This window comes from Limanda limanda, chromosome 9 (genome assembly GCF_963576545.1).
Source record: "Limanda limanda chromosome 9, fLimLim1.1, whole genome shotgun sequence".
In the NCBI taxonomy this organism is placed as follows: domain Eukaryota; kingdom Metazoa; phylum Chordata; class Actinopteri; order Pleuronectiformes; family Pleuronectidae; genus Limanda; species Limanda limanda.
In genome coordinates, this window is record NC_083644.1 from 22,111,641 (window position 1) to 22,130,237 (window position 18,597).

Sequence of the window (18,597 nt, forward strand, 5' to 3'; positions counted from 1 at the left end):
ATGCCACCTCCTCCTGCCTCAGCATCTCAAACACACACACACTGCGACTCGGGATGTGTTCGAGTGACATTTACCAAAATGCCAGAATTTTTGTCACATTGATACACTTCACAAGATCACCTTGTACAACACGAGCTGCTCATTATGGTCGTGTGCACAGAAAGAGAATAAAGACAAACCATCGAGAAAGGCAAGACCTAGAGCTAACTTTGTGTATAAGCATTTCTTCTTACCGTCCTGCAGGCGCCCGGTGTGCGAGGGTATCTATGAGTGTGTGGCGGTTCCACCTGCCTGCTGTCACTGTGGATCTAGGGCATTACCTGGAGTCAGGTGTCAGATACAGTGAGGGTTTCGTTGTGTGTGAGTGAGTGAGTGTGTATGTGTGTGTGTGTGTGTGTGTGTGTGTGTGTGTGTGTGTGTGTGTGTGTGTGTGTGTGTGTGTGTGTGTTTGTGTGTGGGAGGGCGGGGGGGGGTGTACAGGAGAAAGGTGGAGTAAACACCCCTTTATATTCTGATGTTGATGAAAGACTGATTTCCCTTGTAGGGCGCAGTCGTGTGTAACTCTGGACTGAAACCTTGTGTCGGTGTGGGCTCAACGCGAGTGCAGATGTGTGTTGGAGTGGAGCACATGCAGGGTCTATGGGGAGGAGGGGGGGGGGGGGTGTCGACGGGGATCGGGGCAGAGCGAGCAGCAAGTGAGGAGAGATGGTCCTTCTCCTGTGTCTGTTAGTGCTGCTGTGCTGAGAGGCACAAAGTGACACTTTGTTTCCCCGCCAGATCGCCAGGGCAGGAGAACAGAGTGGCATTCATCATTCCGACTGGCCGACGCACACAAAGCCTTTCATTGTGGGTTAACTGTAACCGTGCATGCACATGTGTGATTGTGATGGCGTGTTACGTGACATAACAACTCAATAACGTTATGGCCGTAAATATGAAGGTATTATGGGGCTGATCTGTACATAGAGGACGACACACACGGGTGGACTGGTCAAGCTGTTTACTTTATACAGCAGCTTAGCTCCATCCATCCCAAATGACCAAATATGATCCTCACTATATATTAATCTGATCTAGGATCAGAAAAGTGGTGTGTATGAGCATTGGTGTGAAATAAGGCCAGCTTCCCCCACTCTCCACTTTTGGCAGCATAACACTGCAGTCTCAGAGAGATATGGTAATGATGGGGCTTTACCAACCTGGATGCTGCCTATATTACAGCAGCACAGCACTTCAAACACAGACTGCTCCTCTGACTGACTCTGAGCACAAAGAGAAACCCCCTGGTAAAGCAGCAGCACAAGTCATCCCCATGTATTCACATACACTCACACACACACACACAGGACAAGCAGAGAGTCTTAATGACTCCACTCTATGGGAAAAGAGGCCGAGATCAACCACCCTCAGCTCCTCTCAGTGAGACAGGAGCAGCTGGGGCACTTGACCTGCTTGTGGTAAACCAATCATTCTGAATTTTCATGGTGGAGAGAAACAAAAATAAATACCTGGATATAGTGCTATATTCTACCTGCCGTACAAACCTACATGGACGTATTAGTGTGTGAAGTGATGCTATATAAGCTAATGGATGATGAGGATCACCTAGAGGAGAAAAGCCAATTTTCAAATGGACTATTCGAATGAAATGTCTTGCATTAAGTTGTCCTTTTGGAATCAGTGACATGATTGAAAAATGGTCATATCAGTCGATATCGATAGTTATCACGGTAACTGTCACATTATTATTTCTTTTAAGTTTACAGACTGATTTCTGCTCTTGAATGAAGCTTGTGGTTTTAAACTCAGAGAATGACAAGCACTTGATAAACGCATTCAAGCATTTAACAAATCTGACATAGATCCATCATGTGAAACCACCTCCTTGCTGTGTTTACACAATGCATAAGCTATGTATCGACAAATATTGAAGCTTTGGTATATTAATGTTAATATTGATGAAATTTTAATTATTTGATTGCTCAGCCTTACTGTAAGATATATCTGGAGCAGAGATGTGTGACATGAACGTGTAGAACCTCATCAGGGAGCCACAGGAGGACTTAATAACTAGGACAGATCGTCTCTTAAGAAATTCAGTGCCTTGTAATTACAGTTGTGTGCTTTAGATGAGGGCAGAACTGATGTTAATACAAATATAAATAAAACACACATTAAATACGTAGTACAGCTCTTACCAAAGCTTCACTTCTACAGATCTGTGCCATAGACAGATTCAATAATCAACCATCTATTCATGCAAGGTGCCTCTGAACATTTTAAATCTTAATACCTACAGCAGAAGCAGGCTAGTGGTTAATTTTGAATGCAGTTGTTGTATTTTTAACAGTCTGGGTGTTCCCAGTTTGTTTAATTCACAGCTATAAGACGGATCTGCTGACTTCAAGATGCACATAAAACTGAGTCAGACATTCCTTTGTCGGCCTTCCAGTGATTCAGATCAAGTCCATTGTTAGTTTTATCTCAGGTCAAAGGCTGAAACATGACTCAAATAAAATGGATGCTGTCAGGCATTGCAAAGGCACGCCACCGAGATCTCTGAAAATGTTGCTTATAGGCAGAGAGGTAGTGGAGACAACATGTTCACATCTTTGTTTACTGTGCCTCTTCACCTGAGAGTCCGGAGCATCAGGGCTGATGTGAAGCTGAAACATTGCAGTGCTTTCAAAAACACTGGGATCAGTAAGTGTCAGATCTCTTCTATAAGCCAGGATGACACACACGCAGCTCTGAGCCTTAATAGCACATCATTCACATAAATCCATCTATTTATTATTTATAGCCTCCAGATGATACTACAGCTACATGCGCTCAACCAAATCCAACCTGACTCCACCAGCAGCTGTCAATCTACCATCTCGTCTCCCTGCCTCTTACACGTCTCAGCACCGAGGTCCACTGACGATGATGCAGCTCTGATTGAAATGACCCTTGCATATGTTCATTATTGTCTAGGTGCACATGTAGGCCCACGCCACAGTCTGTGGCCCGTTCTGCTTTTGCATCTGACATGTCCTAGCAGAGACACGGATGGCTGTGGTGAAAGACCTACAGGATCAATACGTCAACATTAACGGCAGATAAGCGGATGCTGCCGCACAAGGATTACAGTCTATTAATTGCAGACTGAGAACAAAGACTGTGCACGCTGCGTTTCCTCACACACTGACACAGATGAAGATCCGAAACCTACAACACACAGATTAGCCTCGTTCTAGGGAATTAGGGGGGGGGGGGGGGGATAGCCATTTAAGACAATTCGGCCTGTTGACATCGGCGTTTGCGCATTTCACGTAAACGATCGGAGTCCCAGCCCATTTACACACGCGCGCGCGCGCGCACACACACCGACACACCGACACACATCTGCGAAGGAAGGAAGGATGGAGCCGAGGATGTGAGCAGGTCAATGAGAAATGAGACAAACAGTGACAAGGTCATTAGCGTTGTGAAGATGCAGATGAACCATCACCAACACAGCATGGAAGAGAGGAGGGAGAAATCAATCTGGAGCCTGCACCTTATTGTTCGTCCTGCTCCTTCGGCTCCCGCACTGAGGGCAGCTCGGCTCCTTCTGCTCCTTCTTCCACCCTTTTGTGTTGCTGATGCTGCGGGTGCCCGACGACGAAGAAGGGGAGGGAGACTCACGCACGCACCCGCCGTCACAGCCCCGCACAGCTGCACGCGTGTGAGGAGGGTGTGGCTGCGAGAGAGAGAGAGAGAGAGCGAGAGTGACAGAGAGAGAGAGAGAAGAAAGGGAGAGAGAGAGAGGGAGAAAGAGAGAGAGAGAGAGAGAGAGAGAGAGAGAGAAGAATGGTAGAGAGAGAGAGAGAGAGAGAGAGAGAGAGAGAGAAGAATGGTAGAGAGAGAGAGCGAGAGTGACAGAGAGAGAGAGAAGAAAGGGAGAGAGAGAGAGGGAGAAAGAGAGAGAGAGAGAGAGAGAAGAATGGTAGAGAGAGAGAGAGAGAGAGAGAGAGAGAGAGAGAGAGAGAGAGAGAGAGAGAGAGAGAGAGAGCTGACCACTGTCACGATGCGAGCACGTTACTGTAACTTAAACGAGGAGGTGAATGGAAACTATGTGAGCGGCCAGAGGAGGAGGAAGAAGAGGAGGAGGAGGAGGAGGAAGAGACACCATGTATGTCCCTGAAGGTGTGTATCCCACTGGGATGCACTGGTTACTATAGTACTACTGTAAGCCTATTTATAAACTCTCTGTGGTGCTGTCTTCTATTCATGCTGATACAACTATAATCATACAAAGTCCTCATATATTAAGGTTCCATTAAAACAGTTAAATTCATGTTTACAGTCCACAGCTATACTGCAGGACACATAGGCCTTATTGCATTCTTCAATACAAACGTTAGGGACTGTATGAAAATGATTGAGAAGAAATGGGGTCACAGCAGTGGCGGCTCTAGCTTCTGTGGTGCTATGGGAGAACCCAATATAACAAGCCATAATAAACATTATATAAAGTCGTGATAAATGTCACAAATGCCAAAAATCTGGTACAAATAATTGTAACCATCCTGGAATATAAATGTTAATAAAAACAAATAATGAAATGATCACAAATTGTAACATATTGCAAATAAAAAAAAGAAATTAAAGTAAATTGAACAAATACAACTACACACTACACAATGGAACGTAATGTTACACTATTGGACTTCATACAAGAAACCCAAGTAACCCACAATTGATCCTGATCTTTGTTAGTGTGAAGTCACCAATTACATCATCATATGAAATCTGCCCAGTAATCACGTGGTTAATACTGATCACAGACTTACTTATTTTACTTATTGAATCAGTGACAATGTGCACAATAAAATGCACTATCCCCCCCACTCCCCTGCTCCCACTCCCTAATGCTTTCAATGAAGAGACCTGAGGTACACCCCCACCCCCCTCACCACTACTGACTGTGAGATCTTCTAGCAGAAGTCTGCCATTAGAAAAAGGGCCTCCACTCAAACAAGGTTACTTGACGGTGACATTGAATCATTGAAGGGATTCATTTTTGTTTCTTCATTGCAAGCTCCCCAGATGCCCCCCTGGGTGGTTAACCATGTCGCCCATATCTAAATCTACCACTGGGTCAGAGGAAGGAAGAGGTTATGCATTTGTGTATTGATGCTGTAGGGAAGGTGACTTGTGACACAAGCAGCATTGCAGCTCGAGCATTCTGTTATTGATTTGAGGGACAGACAGGAATCTGATCTCATATTTATCAGGCATTGAGGCATTGTCATGGCTGAAGCCCAGTTCACTCATTTTATTATAAGAGCTGCTTCCATAGAATATTAGGTAATGCTGGTAATGTATTATTTTCAAATATTGGGGGAGGCTGTAGAGTATTAATCATTTGGATTATGTAAATGCATCGAGAACCCAGCATCAAGAAGGGTAAACAGATGAAGTGTGTGACCATTGTGCAAGGCAGGGTGTGTAAAAGGTGGAATCAAGTAAATTATTATAACTCAAGTGTTGAGATTATTGCTTAGTCACTTAACTGTGGAGACTGTGTTTGACAATCTATGAGAATAAAGAACACTATAAGAACTGAAAGCTCATAAACCTACAGTAGAGTGAAAGTGTCATTGTCTCTTACAAACTTGGAGGGTAAGGTTCAAGGGTTATTTGAGGGGCTCCTAAATTAAGACTAAACAAAGACTCTGGGTCAATCCCTGTGTACACTAGCGGAACTACACCCCCCAGAGAGCCTGGGGGGGAACGTCAGGATCCCCTGAGAGGAGGTGCTGACAGGAGTGATCACAGCACCTCCTTCAGCTTGAGTCGGCTGTAGGCACTTTTATACATTGTGTTCTAAATCAGAGAATACTAAAATGTTCTATACATTAGTCCTTAAAAGTGTTTGTAGCCTCTAGTGACGAAATATAGACTAAAGCTGTGATTTTATTTTGAAAATGTTAAGTTTCATAAATCTAATCGTTTTTGTTAGTGCCAGTCACAAACACATTGAGATAAAATAAATTAAAAAAGGAAGATTTATACAAATCCAGACTCAAGTAACTGTATCACTATGGTAATTAACTTATGATAACTAATTTACAACATTTGCGTGTTTTACTTTGACAGGTCAACCAGGAAACGCAGTTTCCGCTATGTAACTTGGCGCAGTTAAAAAGTTAAGAATGGATACGTGGTAAAGAAAAACAACGGTGTTTTCCTCTCGGTGTGTTTCTCAGTGAAGTGTGAAGCTCTCCGGCGTTGGTCGGACTCTCCGGACCCTCGCCATGCTTCCTCGCGGTCAGGACCTCGGTCTGAACCGGACCGGCACGGCTCGGCACGGCTCGGTGACTCACTTCAGGACAACGGTGAACTCCGGGCGCCGCCGCTCCGCCGTGCTGCCCTCGCTGCTCACGTTCCTGGTGATCGTGGCATCCGGAGGCCTGCTGCTCATGATCGAGAAGGGAATGCTCAACAGCCTAGAGACCCCCCCACCCCGGGGCAGCGGCCGGCGGCTGGAGCCCGGGCGGCGGGCGGGCAAGCACGACTCGGCCCCCGTGGACGTGGAGTCCCAGGTACAGGGAGAGAGAGAGTGGAGGCTCCGCGGGGTCTGTGGGGGGTGCACCTGGCTCCGGGAGCTCCGGGTTGTCCCGTGACCTGGGTGCCAGGTCTTTCCGGATTAAAGTCTGGATGTGGAAGTGTGCACAAGGCTTTCAATCTGGAGATCACCACTCTGACACGTTGTTTGTAATAAATGTGTAATGTAGTAATCAGAGCATTCCTGCAAGGGTCTGGATCAAATGGAAGCTTCCACACTGACCTCTAACAATAACAATTTGAAGAGAACTCCCATTATTGAATTAGACAACTAAACAGTAAGCAGTTATTAAAATAATTGTTATGAGAACAGTCTTGAGTTTGACTGGTTTTACAGTCATTCGGGACATTTTGTAAAGTCTACATCATGATAACATGCTATCAAAGATGAAGTAGGTTTATATTGACTGCAGGGTTACACGCTCACAAACACCAAACAGCAGATTCTGAGATATCTTTATCTGTCCTCCGTTGTATGGCGCAATTTCCCCAAAACACTGCACTTCATTTCCCATAACTTAATCAGCCCATATTCACAAATTGCCTAACAGGGCATGACAAAGTGTGACGTCATCTGCACTTAACCCTCCACTTGAGTAATGAACCTCAGAGAGAACATCGGATTCCCGTGGGAGGGAAGCCTCCCCTAGGACGGACAGAAGGGCAATGGACCCTGTGTGGAGCAGAGCACGTCCACAAAATAAGAGCATTTATTTCACAATTCAACTTTTTATTGGCAGCCGGAAATTACACAGGCAACAGTCACAATGTGCATTCAACAAACCACTCTTTTGTTTTGGCAAAATACGAGTTTTTAACATAAATGCAGAGTTGTGTCAATGTTTGGAGAATAAGATAAGATACATTTTTATTGATCCCACACACATGCACAGACACACTCATGCAATTGAGGGAAATTTGTCCTCTGCTTTTAACCCATCTGGTGCAGGACACACAGAGCAGTGGGAAGCCATGTACGGCGCCCGGGGAGCAGATGTTGGGCGAGTAAGACATAAGACATAAGACAGGGTAATGAGAATAGTCTTTTGATTTTTTTGGACAGATCCGATTCGTCTTTTTGTTGTTATTCCATCCAGGTAAGTTTTTGTTGAAACTCCGTGGAGTCGAACCAGCATCGAACCAGAGACCTTTTTCTGCCAGTAGTCCAAGTTACTGCCACTAGTCCACCACCTCTCAATTTATACAAAAGAAAATGTCTGACAGGGAGGAAGGGAGCAGCAGTGACAATTGTAATGTTAGAGGTATAGCTAGTAATTGTAGTATATTTGGGCAGTGTTTTTTATCTGTGTGAATTTGTTTTGAAACGCTCTTAAGTTCCGGATTTGTGTTCACACGCTAGATCCTCCAGGAGATCCGGAACCGCACCATCAGGACCATGTGCAGCCAGAAGAACATGCCCCACAGCGTGTGGTCCCTGAGCCCCCTGCAGAGGAAGACGCTGCTGCAGCACATCCTGGTCAACGACAAGCACCGCTTCCTCTACTGCTACGTCCCCAAGGTGGCCTGCTCCAACTGGAAGAGAGTCCTGAAGGTGCTGAGCGGCTCCCTGGAGAGCGTGGACGTCAACATCAAGATGGACCATCGCAGCGACCTGCTGTTTTTGTCCTCCCTGAAACCCGAGGAGATCCGCTACCGCCTGAAGCACTACTTCAAGTTCATGTTCGTGCGGGACCCCATGGAGCGGCTGCTCTCTGCTTACAGGAACAAGTTTGGAGAAATCGAGTCTTACAAGAAAAAGTACGGCGTTGAGATAGTAAAGCGGTACAGGAAAGGTCGCGCCAATGACCCGGCAGTGAAAGGTGATGACGTGACCTTTGGAGAGTTTGTCCGCTACTTGCTGGATGAGGACGTGGAGCGTATGAACGAGCACTGGATGCCGGTGTACAACCTGTGCCAACCGTGTGCTGTGTCTTACGACTTCTTCGGCTCATATGAGCACCTGGAAGGCGACGCGGAGTTCGTGCTCCAGCGAATCGGAGCGCCTCCCGACGTCCGCTTCCCAGAGAGGCAGACGTGGTACAAGCCGGTCACCACGGAGACGTTACACTATTATCTCTGCAGCTTGCCACAGAAGCTGCTGAGGGACCTGCTGCCCAAGTACATTTTAGACTTTTCCCTCTTTACGTATCCACTCCCCAACACAACCACTGAACACTGCCGGCATTAACGCTGCACTGTGAGAGAGCTTGGAGAATATTTTTGGGAGAGAATCATTTATGTTTTGTATATGCTTGTGGGACATTGACAGCTGTTACACATTTTTTTACTTGAGATGTCCTCGCAACGTTGTATAATGCTGATTATTGGAACAGAATAAGTATTAACTTTAAAACCACTAAAACTTGAAATCAGCTACAGACAGGAGAACGTTATTGAAACGTACGTTACATGCACTGTTACAGGAAATCAATCAGTTCACTATACATGGATGCATATGTAAATAAGGTTGGAAGACCAAACTATGTGTTTTGTAGTTTGTTGGTGTAAACATTGGAAAAAGTAAAGGGTTAATAGCTTCAGTGGGCATTCAGTGGTTTAGCAGGCTAAAACACACACACACACACACACACACACACACACACACACACACACACACACACACACACACACACACACACACACACACACACACACACACACACACACACACACACACACACACACACACACACACACACACACACACACACACACACACACACACACACACACACACACAGGGTGGTGGGGTTTAAATGAAGCTTGTGTTTTAAAGTATCTCTCAGTCATAACCTCTCTGTCCCATCTTTTCTATTTACGTTTGACTATTAACCAACGAATAAAACCAGAATTTTAAGTTAAATGATGCACATGCCACAGTTTGTTATTTTGTATCATTTTATTTGGTGTTTTATTAAATAATTTAGACATCATAAAAAAACAGGGATAAGAATATTACAACAGGGCTGAACAGACACTTCTCTTGCTACATTGTGTGTGAGGTTGTTGATGACAAAGTGATTTCTGAGGCACTAACTCATTCACAAAGTTAAATCCTCTATTAGTCCAATCTATTCCATGGCTGTACAAGATATTGGTGGAAAAGTTATGTCACAGTTTGTTTAAATGTAGGAACACATTTTTTATCCTTGGTCCTTCAGACTGGACTTGGAAATAAAGAGGCACAGAGGAATGCTATGTGCTAATTATTTCTTAGGTTTATAAAAGCCTTCATTAATCACATCGAGACTTTAATCCTTGAAGCTCACACTTCTGAAAAGAGAAAGAAAAATATTTCAGTAGAATAAGAAGCATTTGTTAAAAATAGTAATGATCCATTATTTTTGGGTTTCAGACATCAAAAGGGACATATGTAATTCACCCAGATATTATTCCTTCAAACATCCAAATGTACGTAGTCCAGAACTAGCCTCATCATATTCATGTCATCAGCCTTACTTGTCTGCTTCCCTGTCAGTTGAGCGGTCAAGACTTCGGACGACGGAGGTTTCAGGGGACAAGGGATGAGAACCGGAGGAGGCGCTGCGGGGCGAGGAGCTTTGGAGGGATGAGAAAGACAAACCCTGTTTGCGCATCTCCTGGACTGCCCTCTCACTGGGGACAGACAGACACAATCAGACAAGGTCACAATATGCTGCACCCCCCCTATGGTGATACATCTTTGTAACTATGCATTTGAGGAGTTGTCTTAGATAATCACTGCACAAGTGATACTTCTACATAGCTGTTTAGGTAGAGCTGAAGTGATTAGTCAATTAGTTGATGGTCAAACATTAAGCAACAACAAATCAGATATATTTTACCCATTTTTGACAAGAAATCATGGATTTGTTGGGAGTTTTGAAACGCAGCTAAGACAAAACAATTTGAAGAGAACTCACATCATTGAATTAGGCAAGAAAACTGTCGGCACTTATAAAAATAATTGTTATGAGAACAGTCTGAGTTTTACTGGTTTTACAGTCATTTTGGACATTTAGTTAAGTCTACATCCTGATAACATGCTACATCAAAGATGAAATATTAAGGAAGACCTTCTCTTTTAGTAGCCAATTCTGAATGAAAAACTAGATTATTATGTTGCATCAACTCTGCTACTTTTGTAATTACATGGTTATAGACTAAATTATACATAGATATTAGCAGAATCTCGTACTCACAGAGCAAAACAGTCTGTGTGGAACCTTAAAGAGGTGGAACACATTCACCGAAATGCATCGGCTATCAACCTTTTATTTTATTTGTCCGTTAAAAGAGATTAGCCAAAATATCATTGGAACCTAAATTAGCTACAAAAAGTATTAATGTTCATGTTTTTGTGAGGAAAGTTCAGCTTGTGTGATATAAAAAACTAGTCTGACTGTAAACAATGTGCAGCGAACAGACGTGAAATGATATAATAACAAAATAATTGACTTTGCCTCAATAGGCTAATTTTTCATTAGATGATAGCTAATGGGCTCCAAGATTGATCTTGGGGTAATAGAGGAAATGTCAGCATCAATGTACAAAAACAACAGTTGTTGAACTCACCGTTCAAAGCGTTCTGTGGTCAACTGTCTTTTCAGAACGTCCATCTCGGTCTGAAGCTGAGACACTTTACCACGGAGCTCGGACAGCTCCCTGGCATGCTCTGCACTGAGAGTATGTACACACACAAATCATATTCAACATCTTTCTAAAGTGATATTTTAGTCGATTACATTTTGTTCGAGCACATATGGTGAATTGGATTTATTTACGTTTTGCTGTCAGCCAGCATGAGCCTGTCACGAAGGACTTTTAGCTCCGACTCTCTTTCGCTGGCTGTAAGATGAGTTTGGAACTCCTTGTGCCGATTGGAGGAGAGTAGCGTCTCCAGGTTACGGACGGTCAACCGCTCACTGCCCAGTTGCTTCTTAAGTAGATCCACCTCGGACCGAACGTCCTCCACCTCTCCTGTGACCTAAAAAACATGCACATGCCCGGAGCATAAATTCCCATGACTGACAACTGCTAGTGAGCCGGCGTTCCTCCCCGGTGGAATGCAACATTTCTCAGCTGTGACAAGTTATCTGAGCTCACCCTCTCCAGGTCCATGCTTTTGGAGGTGAGCTGACGTGCAGTGAGCTCCTTGCCAGAGTCCAGTTTGACACAGAGCTCCCTGACAGAGGCCAGATCTGAGAGCAGAGCTGCCTTCTCCTCCTGAGTGCTGTGTAGCTCCTCCTCTAGTCGGGACATCCCACGAACCAGGGAGGATACCTGGGCCTCATAAGCCTGCAGCGCTTGTGTGTGCTTGACAAAACAGTAAGGGGTAAGTACATCAATCCACACCAGTATAATAGCTTCTAGCGTATGACGTCTGTTGGCAGTCTTGCTCCCAATTATGAAAGCTGCTTGTTCCAGCCTGTGTCTCACCTGATGGATTTCCCTCTCTTGGTGGCCAACAGTATCTCGGAGGTGTCTGCGTTCTGAGTCTGAAGAGAGCAGCTCCAGGCGGATGGAGTTATTGAGGCCTTCAGAGTGCAGCAGCTTCTGCTCGCGCTCCTCCACCTCAGTGTGAGCCATTCTGAAATGCTCCAGTAGGTTCCTGTTCTCCTGCTCCTGTGGGTCATACACACAGCGAAATGAGACGGAGCAGACGTCTACTGTAGAGGCACTTCAAATATAGATATAGATAAAGTATCATCGGAAAGTATCACAGAGAGAGAGTATCTATTACACAGGTCGCTTAATAGCTATAGGAGAATAGTGTTCTCCCTTGCCTTTGTTGCCATCAGTTTCTCGATTCTGGACACTTCGGAAATGTATGCGTGGACTCTCAGTTTCAGCTCGTCCTTCTCATGCATAGCCTCCTCCATCTCCATGTGCACAGCCTGGGTAAACACACAGAAAGGCAGAGCTGGTGTTATTTCTTCGTCATATTCTTTCATGAGACACAAAAGAAACAACTGAACATGAGGTTACAAACACCTGGTTTTCTCTGGTCATCGTGGCCAGGTCATCTTGCAGCCTCCTGTTCTCCCTGATTGTGATTTCCTTCTCTCTCCTGAGTCCGACCAGCTCCTCCTGAGAGGCGTCCAGCTGTCTCCTCAGGCTGCTTATCTCCCTCTCGCGGCTGTTTAAGGCCCCCTGCAGCTGACTGAAAGAACCACGTTACTTATTTTTTTATTTATCACAGCGTTTTGTTGTATTGAATAACAACTTAGAGCCTTGAGACCAAGATACGCACGCTAAAGAGGTATCCAAGTTTAGAACGGTATGTTTCACTTCTTCAAGGGTCTTTTCCTGAGGAAATAGAAAGGAAAAAGATCATAAACAATGTTGTCTTTAAGAGACATTTGTGTCCTTCATCACTTACTGTGTATGAGATTTATGTATGGACAAGAGCAATGATAACAAGGACCGATCACATTTTAATTGTACATACAGCCATGCCTGTATCGTCCTAAAACAGACTTGAACTTGTCATAAAATAAAAGATTGTATTTGTTGGTGATAGCTACTTTTTTGGAAAACTCCTCCTCGATAGCGACCAGCTTTTCCGTCTTTTGATCCACTTCATCCTGCAGAGCATCTTTCTCTCTATCCAGGGCAGAGACGGACTTCTGAAGAGCAGCCACGTCCTCCTTGTGCTTGGAGCCTCGCTGACTTAGCTCCCCTGGCAGACAAACCCAAATCAAGGAAACAGCTAAGCAACAACAGAGGAAGAACAACACATGTCCTGAACCACACAAAATCATTAAACATTTACCTATTCTATCCTCCAGTTTCTCAATCTGCTGCTGGGCATTATGCAGCTCATTCATCTTCATAGACAGTCTGTGCTGGGTGTCAGACATTGACTGTTCCATCTGCTCCTGTAGCAGTCTGCAGACACACAGGGTGCAACTCATCTATTAAAATTCAAACATTATGGCGAGAATCACAACAATCCCCGACTAAGGCGGACACATACTCAGGAGCAATTTGGGGAATCGATCCACCAGTCCTCTGGTTAGTGGATGACCTAATCAGCCATGGCCAGCAGAATAATTTTATTACAATAACCATTAAACATGCTTCCTGAGTGCTGCCATATCATTAATATTTAAACTGCTCAACATACATGTATTTTCCACACAAACCTCAGAGCGTTGGACTCTGCCCTCTGCTGGGCCGCCTCCTCTGCATTCTGCACCATGGCATTAGACTGAACCTTCAGATCCTCCCCCACAACCTCCCTGCTGTCCATCAGCTGACACACCTGGGACTGCAGGTCCAGTCTCTCCTGCTCCAACTGCACCACATTAAACTCAATGAGCCACACACAGCAGCATGAAGCTATTTAGGACCAAAGTTACAGCTGTGAATATGAGGTAACATTTCCCATGTTGGGTCTTGGCTCTTTTGAACAAGCTCCAGTCAGGGGGAAATGTTAGAGCAGATTTACAGAAGGCTTACACTCTGAATGGCATTTTCCAGGTTAACAATCCTCCTCTCCTCGCCCCGTCTGTCTGTGGAAGCTGAAGTTTGGGCAACCTGCAAAATGTTGTGTGTGTTAGACTCAAGCAATTGATATAATGTAAACAAATATAGCACACAGATCACAATATGTCCTGGAGAAGTTGAAGCAGATGTATTAACTTATCTATGTATATCACTATGATAGTGCAGCAGAATCATGTGCATGATGAATGTCATTACTCGAGGACTGACCTTTAACCTTTCCATGAGTGTGTCCTTTTCATCGGTCATCTGCTCGATTTTGATTTCTGCCAGTTTAAGTTCTGCCTGCAGGTCCAAGACGTCAGCTGACATATCTTTGCTATGGGCCAGTTTTAAGTCTTCTTGAGTCTGAGGGAACAGGAAGATTTGCTCTTTAGAAGTGTAGAATGAATAATCTCAAGTACATACACAAGTTCAAACTCACCTGTTTAAACTGGGTTTTGTAATGGTCTCTCTCATCGCAGAGGGCCTTCACATTGTTTTGGATGTCCTCCATGTGCTTCTCAAAGTCTATGAGAGCAGCCTTCAGCTCATCTCGTTCCTGTCTGACAAGGAGCAGCTCTGCCTCTGCATCACCTCCCTGAGAGATAAAGCAAGTAGACTTTCTGTATTATTTTATGGGACCGCTGAGTGCATCAAACTATTTGAAACAGAATAGTCAATACAATTTGAATTGTTTCTTACCCTTGTTGCACGTTTCGACAATGGACTCCTTCCTCTGCCTGGACTACGACTCGGGCTTAAGTCCTGACCACCTGCCCCTCTGGCCCTTTTGTAGCGCTCAGCCTCCTGGCGATAGTAATCCCTCTCCTCCTCTAGACTCTTGACGAATGCGTCCAGACGTGACGGGGAGCGTTCCCTTCCACAAACACCATGTTTAGCCCGCATGGCTTCCAGCTCTAGCACCAGGTCTTTGTCTGGTACACAATAGTAACACATTTACGTCAACAACTTAAAGCTGCGTTTAGAACGGCTTTTAACAATTGAGCTATGCCAGACTGTTGCTTACCAGCTGACATCACTTTCTCCATTTTGTCCTGCAGCCTGATTTTCTCCCCATCCAGGAAATTCGCCAGTCCCTCCATTTTCTCGTTTTGTTCTTTAAGCTCCAGGAGCTGATCCCTTAGACGGTCTTTTTCAAAGTCACCTTCAGACTGCTCCTGAATTAAGACATTAACAACAGGTTATGATTTGAGTTTGTGTAACACAATATAATTGTGTTATAAATGTTAAGTCAATAACTAAATACTAAAAATTATTGATATTCCTATTAAAAAGAACATAGAATAAGAACAGAGTCAATACCTTTCTTAATTTTGTAATAACATCCTTCAAGTCTTCAATGATTCTCTGTTGCTTATCGATCTCTTCCTGTTGAAAAACATAGTTTTGCATTGTTATTATTTTAACTCACATGTCACACTTGATGCCTGTAAACACATAAGTACATTTACATTTGGTTGTTTTTGTCCTTGAATCGTATTATTCTCACTTTAGTGTATTGCAGTTCCATGTCAACTGTTTCCAACACCCGCTCTTTGTCCATCTCCAGGCGCTTCGCAAGGTCGTCGATGTGCGTAAGCTCCTCACACAGTTCATGATTCTTTAAGGACAGATTAGCCACTTCAGTTGAGGCGTTTTTCTTCTTCTGTTGCAGTCCTTCGACCTTCTGCTCCAGTGTTCTGTTGGTCTCCTGCAGGTACTCAATCTGTGTGACATTAAGTATTAGTACAGACAGGAGGGTGTGGAACAACCTTCTTTTCCTCTAGAGGAAATAGGCTGAAGATCACTGTGCATATTCCAAAACAAATTCACAAATGTTTATTAACATCCTCTAGGATAGTTAAACTTGCCTGAAGGTTAAGATGAGAAATCAGTTTCTCGTTGCTGATGTTCTGCGCCTCGAGGGAAATTACATCATGGGGACGTCCTCCCTGAAGAACACGGTTCAGACGTTCGATCTCCTTGTCCCTCTGCTCTATCTAATAGAAGTGTAAAAAACTAAATAAACATGTCATGACCACATATTTACATTTAACATATGTGACAAGGATTTTGTTTGCCTTTAGAAATGTATTTCTCACCTGAGTATTTAAATGTTTTACATATTCCTGAGCATTTTCCAGGTCTAATTTGACCTTTATGACGTCTTCCTGCAGCTCATGAATTCTACCGATCACAAATGACTTTCAGTTAGACAGAAATAACAAGCATGCCATCACATCCATCAAGAAACTACCAATACTCTTCTTGATAACACAGTTGAGCTGCTTCAAAAGAAAACAAACCTTCTATCTGCCAACTGCAGCAGGTCAGCTACGTATGGATCATCGGGGTGCAACGCAGGGTAAGCTGATGCAGAGGACGGAGGTATGAGCTCATCAATCTGCATCCTCTGACGTCTGAAGGGAATACTGCGCTTCTTTCCACCTGGAAATGTCATCATTAAAAACTGATTTTTATCCAGTGTTTGAAATTTCCAAACTGCCAACTATCTCTTCCAGTGTGCTCTTGAACACCCTGTTCAGAACTGGTGTAAACATCTGTCCCTGTAATGGGATCTCACTTCCCCAATCTATATGCAAATAATCATGAACCTCGTTTGTGTTAACAAAGACTAAATGATGTTGTTTCCACCCAGTATGAGTTTACAGATGTGTCCAATGTCAATGTGTTTGTGTGTCGGGACAAGCGAGAGAGGTAGAGAAAGTTAGATGGAGAGAGGGATCAGGACAGGGACTGTGCTGTGAAGAAAGATTGGACCAATTTAAGAAAAGCATCAGTCAATATAAGGGGGAACCTTGCTGATATTGTGGCGGTGGTCAGAAACAAACTAGCGTATGGGAACAGTGAAGCCTAAACATGTGTTTGATTCATTGAGAAACTGATGCAGGTCAGAGGACCTCAGCTGACTGGGCGGTCCTTTATATGTAGCCCAGGGTGTAGTTGGATTCCCACAGCGAGAAGAATGTGGTCCCATTAATGTGTTCTTTGAGATCAGATCTCAGGGCACATTTGAGTGTGATCACTCCTGTGCTTAGTGCTGACCACTGATCAGATCATTCAGGACGGATGTTTATTGCAGGTTTGAATTGGCTCAAAGAACTTAAGGTCCGACCCCTGGTATTTACCTGGTGTCTGCACCACAGCTTGCATGTTCTTCTCCTGCAGCTGCTGGATGCGCTCAGCTTTCGCCTTGCTGTCCTTCTCCAGGCAGCGCACCTTGTGCACATACTGATTGTTTAAGAACTTCAGGTCACAGGTGTCGTGGTCCAGTTTTCTGACGTGGGTCTTGAGCTCTGAAACGAGACAGGGTTGCGTGGAGCTGTGAAACATGTCAGTGGGTCACAGAGGTGAGAGTGTAGGAGCCGGTTTGTTGTAACAACCGACCTCTGGTGTCACGCTCCTTCTCCTCCTTCAGCTTCAGCAGCTCCAGGTGCAGCTCGTTGTTCTCCCTCACCACCCGGGCATTGTCCGTCCTGTACGGCTCCAGGAGAGCATCAACGTTCCGGCTTTCCTTTTCCGATTTACCTGCTGACAGCTTGGCATTGCGCAGGCTCTCAGTCGTGTGGACCAGGTCACTGTAAGACAAGGGGAAGATCTCTCTCAAATATCAACTGGGATCATGGGATGTAGGAGAGGGAATGCAGACTGGCTTTTGAGGTTTCACCTGAATAGTTTCTCCACTAGTGGCAGTGACTCTATTCCCAGTGGCTGTCTGTAGCCCAGCTGATCCAGTCGCTTCCTCAAGTTGACGAACTTCTTCTCCGCGGTGCTGGTCATGGCTGCGATGGGACACTGAAGCTACAACACAACCCAGCAGCAGCGTTTACATCGATTAGCAAGGCAGCTACAGCCAGAAGACACAACACACCATGTGGGACAAACTAAGTGAATGGTTGAGTCGTGTGTCAGTTACAGTGGCTAACTTAGCCAGCGGCTTGTTGTTGTTGTTGACTAACGCTAGCTAGCTAGCTTCACGTTAGGTAGCAACTCCTCCTTTACTAGACAGGGGTGTGTGATATTAGCATTTAGCGATGTTATCTCCGGATGTACCCGTTTTCGCAGGTTGGCGGCGGCCTAAAGCCTCTCGTCAGTGCTGCTTGACAACAGTTAGCCACTTTATTAGCATTAAATCTCAGGGTTGCCTCAACCTACCGTACTTGGCGTTTCCCCGGCAACTAACTTCAGCTTCACCGACGTCAACGTAACTTTACATCAACCACAGACACTCGCACGATATGCATTATAGCGTCGGTGATTCTCAACGTGAAGTTAGATAATAAACAAGCCGAGAGTCGACATGTTTCCGCGGTAAAGCGTTTGAAAAGAGCGCCGCTGATCTCCGGTTTGGCTGCACAACATCTGGGGTGGCTTGTTTTGTCAACCCGCGCTGTCCGCACAGATGGCGGAGGGGCGGGGTGGCCACAGGATGAATGGATGGATGGATGGATGAATTAATCTATGGTGGATTAGTGGATGGATGAATAGATAGTTAAACACTTTATTGATCCA

The 18,597-nt window shown here is 44.7% G+C and overlaps 2 protein-coding genes across 2 annotated transcripts; one reads left to right on the forward strand and one right to left on the reverse strand.

The window, feature by feature from the left end:
- The first annotated feature begins 6,152 nt into the window (after positions 1–6,152).
- chst14 (carbohydrate (N-acetylgalactosamine 4-0) sulfotransferase 14) lies at positions 6,153–9,131 on the forward strand. The gene is made up of 2 exons (XM_061078136.1): positions 6,153–6,572; positions 7,955–9,131. The coding sequence occupies exons 1-2, from the start codon at positions 6,285–6,287 to the stop codon at positions 8,780–8,782; spliced, it is 1,116 nt and encodes a 371-aa protein (XP_060934119.1). The 5' UTR covers positions 6,153–6,284; the 3' UTR covers positions 8,783–9,131.
- Positions 9,132–9,496: 365 nt separating this feature from the next.
- On the reverse strand, positions 9,497–18,388 carry cep135 (centrosomal protein 135). The gene is made up of 26 exons (XM_061078150.1): positions 18,241–18,388; positions 17,753–17,886; positions 17,473–17,663; positions 17,214–17,381; positions 16,371–16,512; positions 16,167–16,251; positions 15,936–16,064; positions 15,575–15,790; positions 15,388–15,453; positions 15,092–15,242; positions 14,767–14,999; positions 14,507–14,662; positions 14,293–14,430; positions 14,038–14,115; positions 13,722–13,873; positions 13,349–13,464; positions 13,101–13,255; positions 12,827–12,882; positions 12,568–12,736; positions 12,360–12,470; positions 12,013–12,198; positions 11,680–11,889; positions 11,358–11,560; positions 11,149–11,253; positions 10,054–10,209; positions 9,497–9,867 (listed from the first exon to the last, which is right to left on the reverse strand). Exons 2-26 carry the CDS (start codon positions 17,863–17,865, stop codon positions 9,846–9,848), a joined length of 3,507 nt encoding a protein of 1,168 aa, XP_060934133.1. The 5' UTR covers positions 17,866–17,886; positions 18,241–18,388; the 3' UTR covers positions 9,497–9,845.
- Positions 18,389–18,597: the final 209 nt, after the last annotated feature.

Excerpts from the sequence above, each read along its gene's own strand:
- cep135 (XM_061078150.1), bottom strand. The coding sequence starts at position 17,865 with ATGACCAGCACCGCGGAGAAGAAGTTCGTCAACTTGAGGAAGCGACTG. Across the intron at positions 14,431-14,506 it reads ACAAAACCCAGTTTAAACAG|ACTCAAGAAGACTTAAAACT; the intron begins GTGAGTTTGAAC and ends CTGTTCCCTCAG. Across the intron at positions 13,256-13,348 it reads GAAACTGGAGGATAGAATAG|GGGAGCTAAGTCAGCGAGGC; the intron begins GTAAATGTTTAA and ends TTTGTCTGCCAG.
- chst14 (XM_061078136.1), top strand. The coding sequence starts at position 6,285 with ATGCTTCCTCGCGGTCAGGACCTCGGTCTGAACCGGACCGGCACGGCT. Across the intron at positions 6,573-7,954 it reads CCGTGGACGTGGAGTCCCAG|ATCCTCCAGGAGATCCGGAA; the intron begins GTACAGGGAGAG and ends TTCACACGCTAG.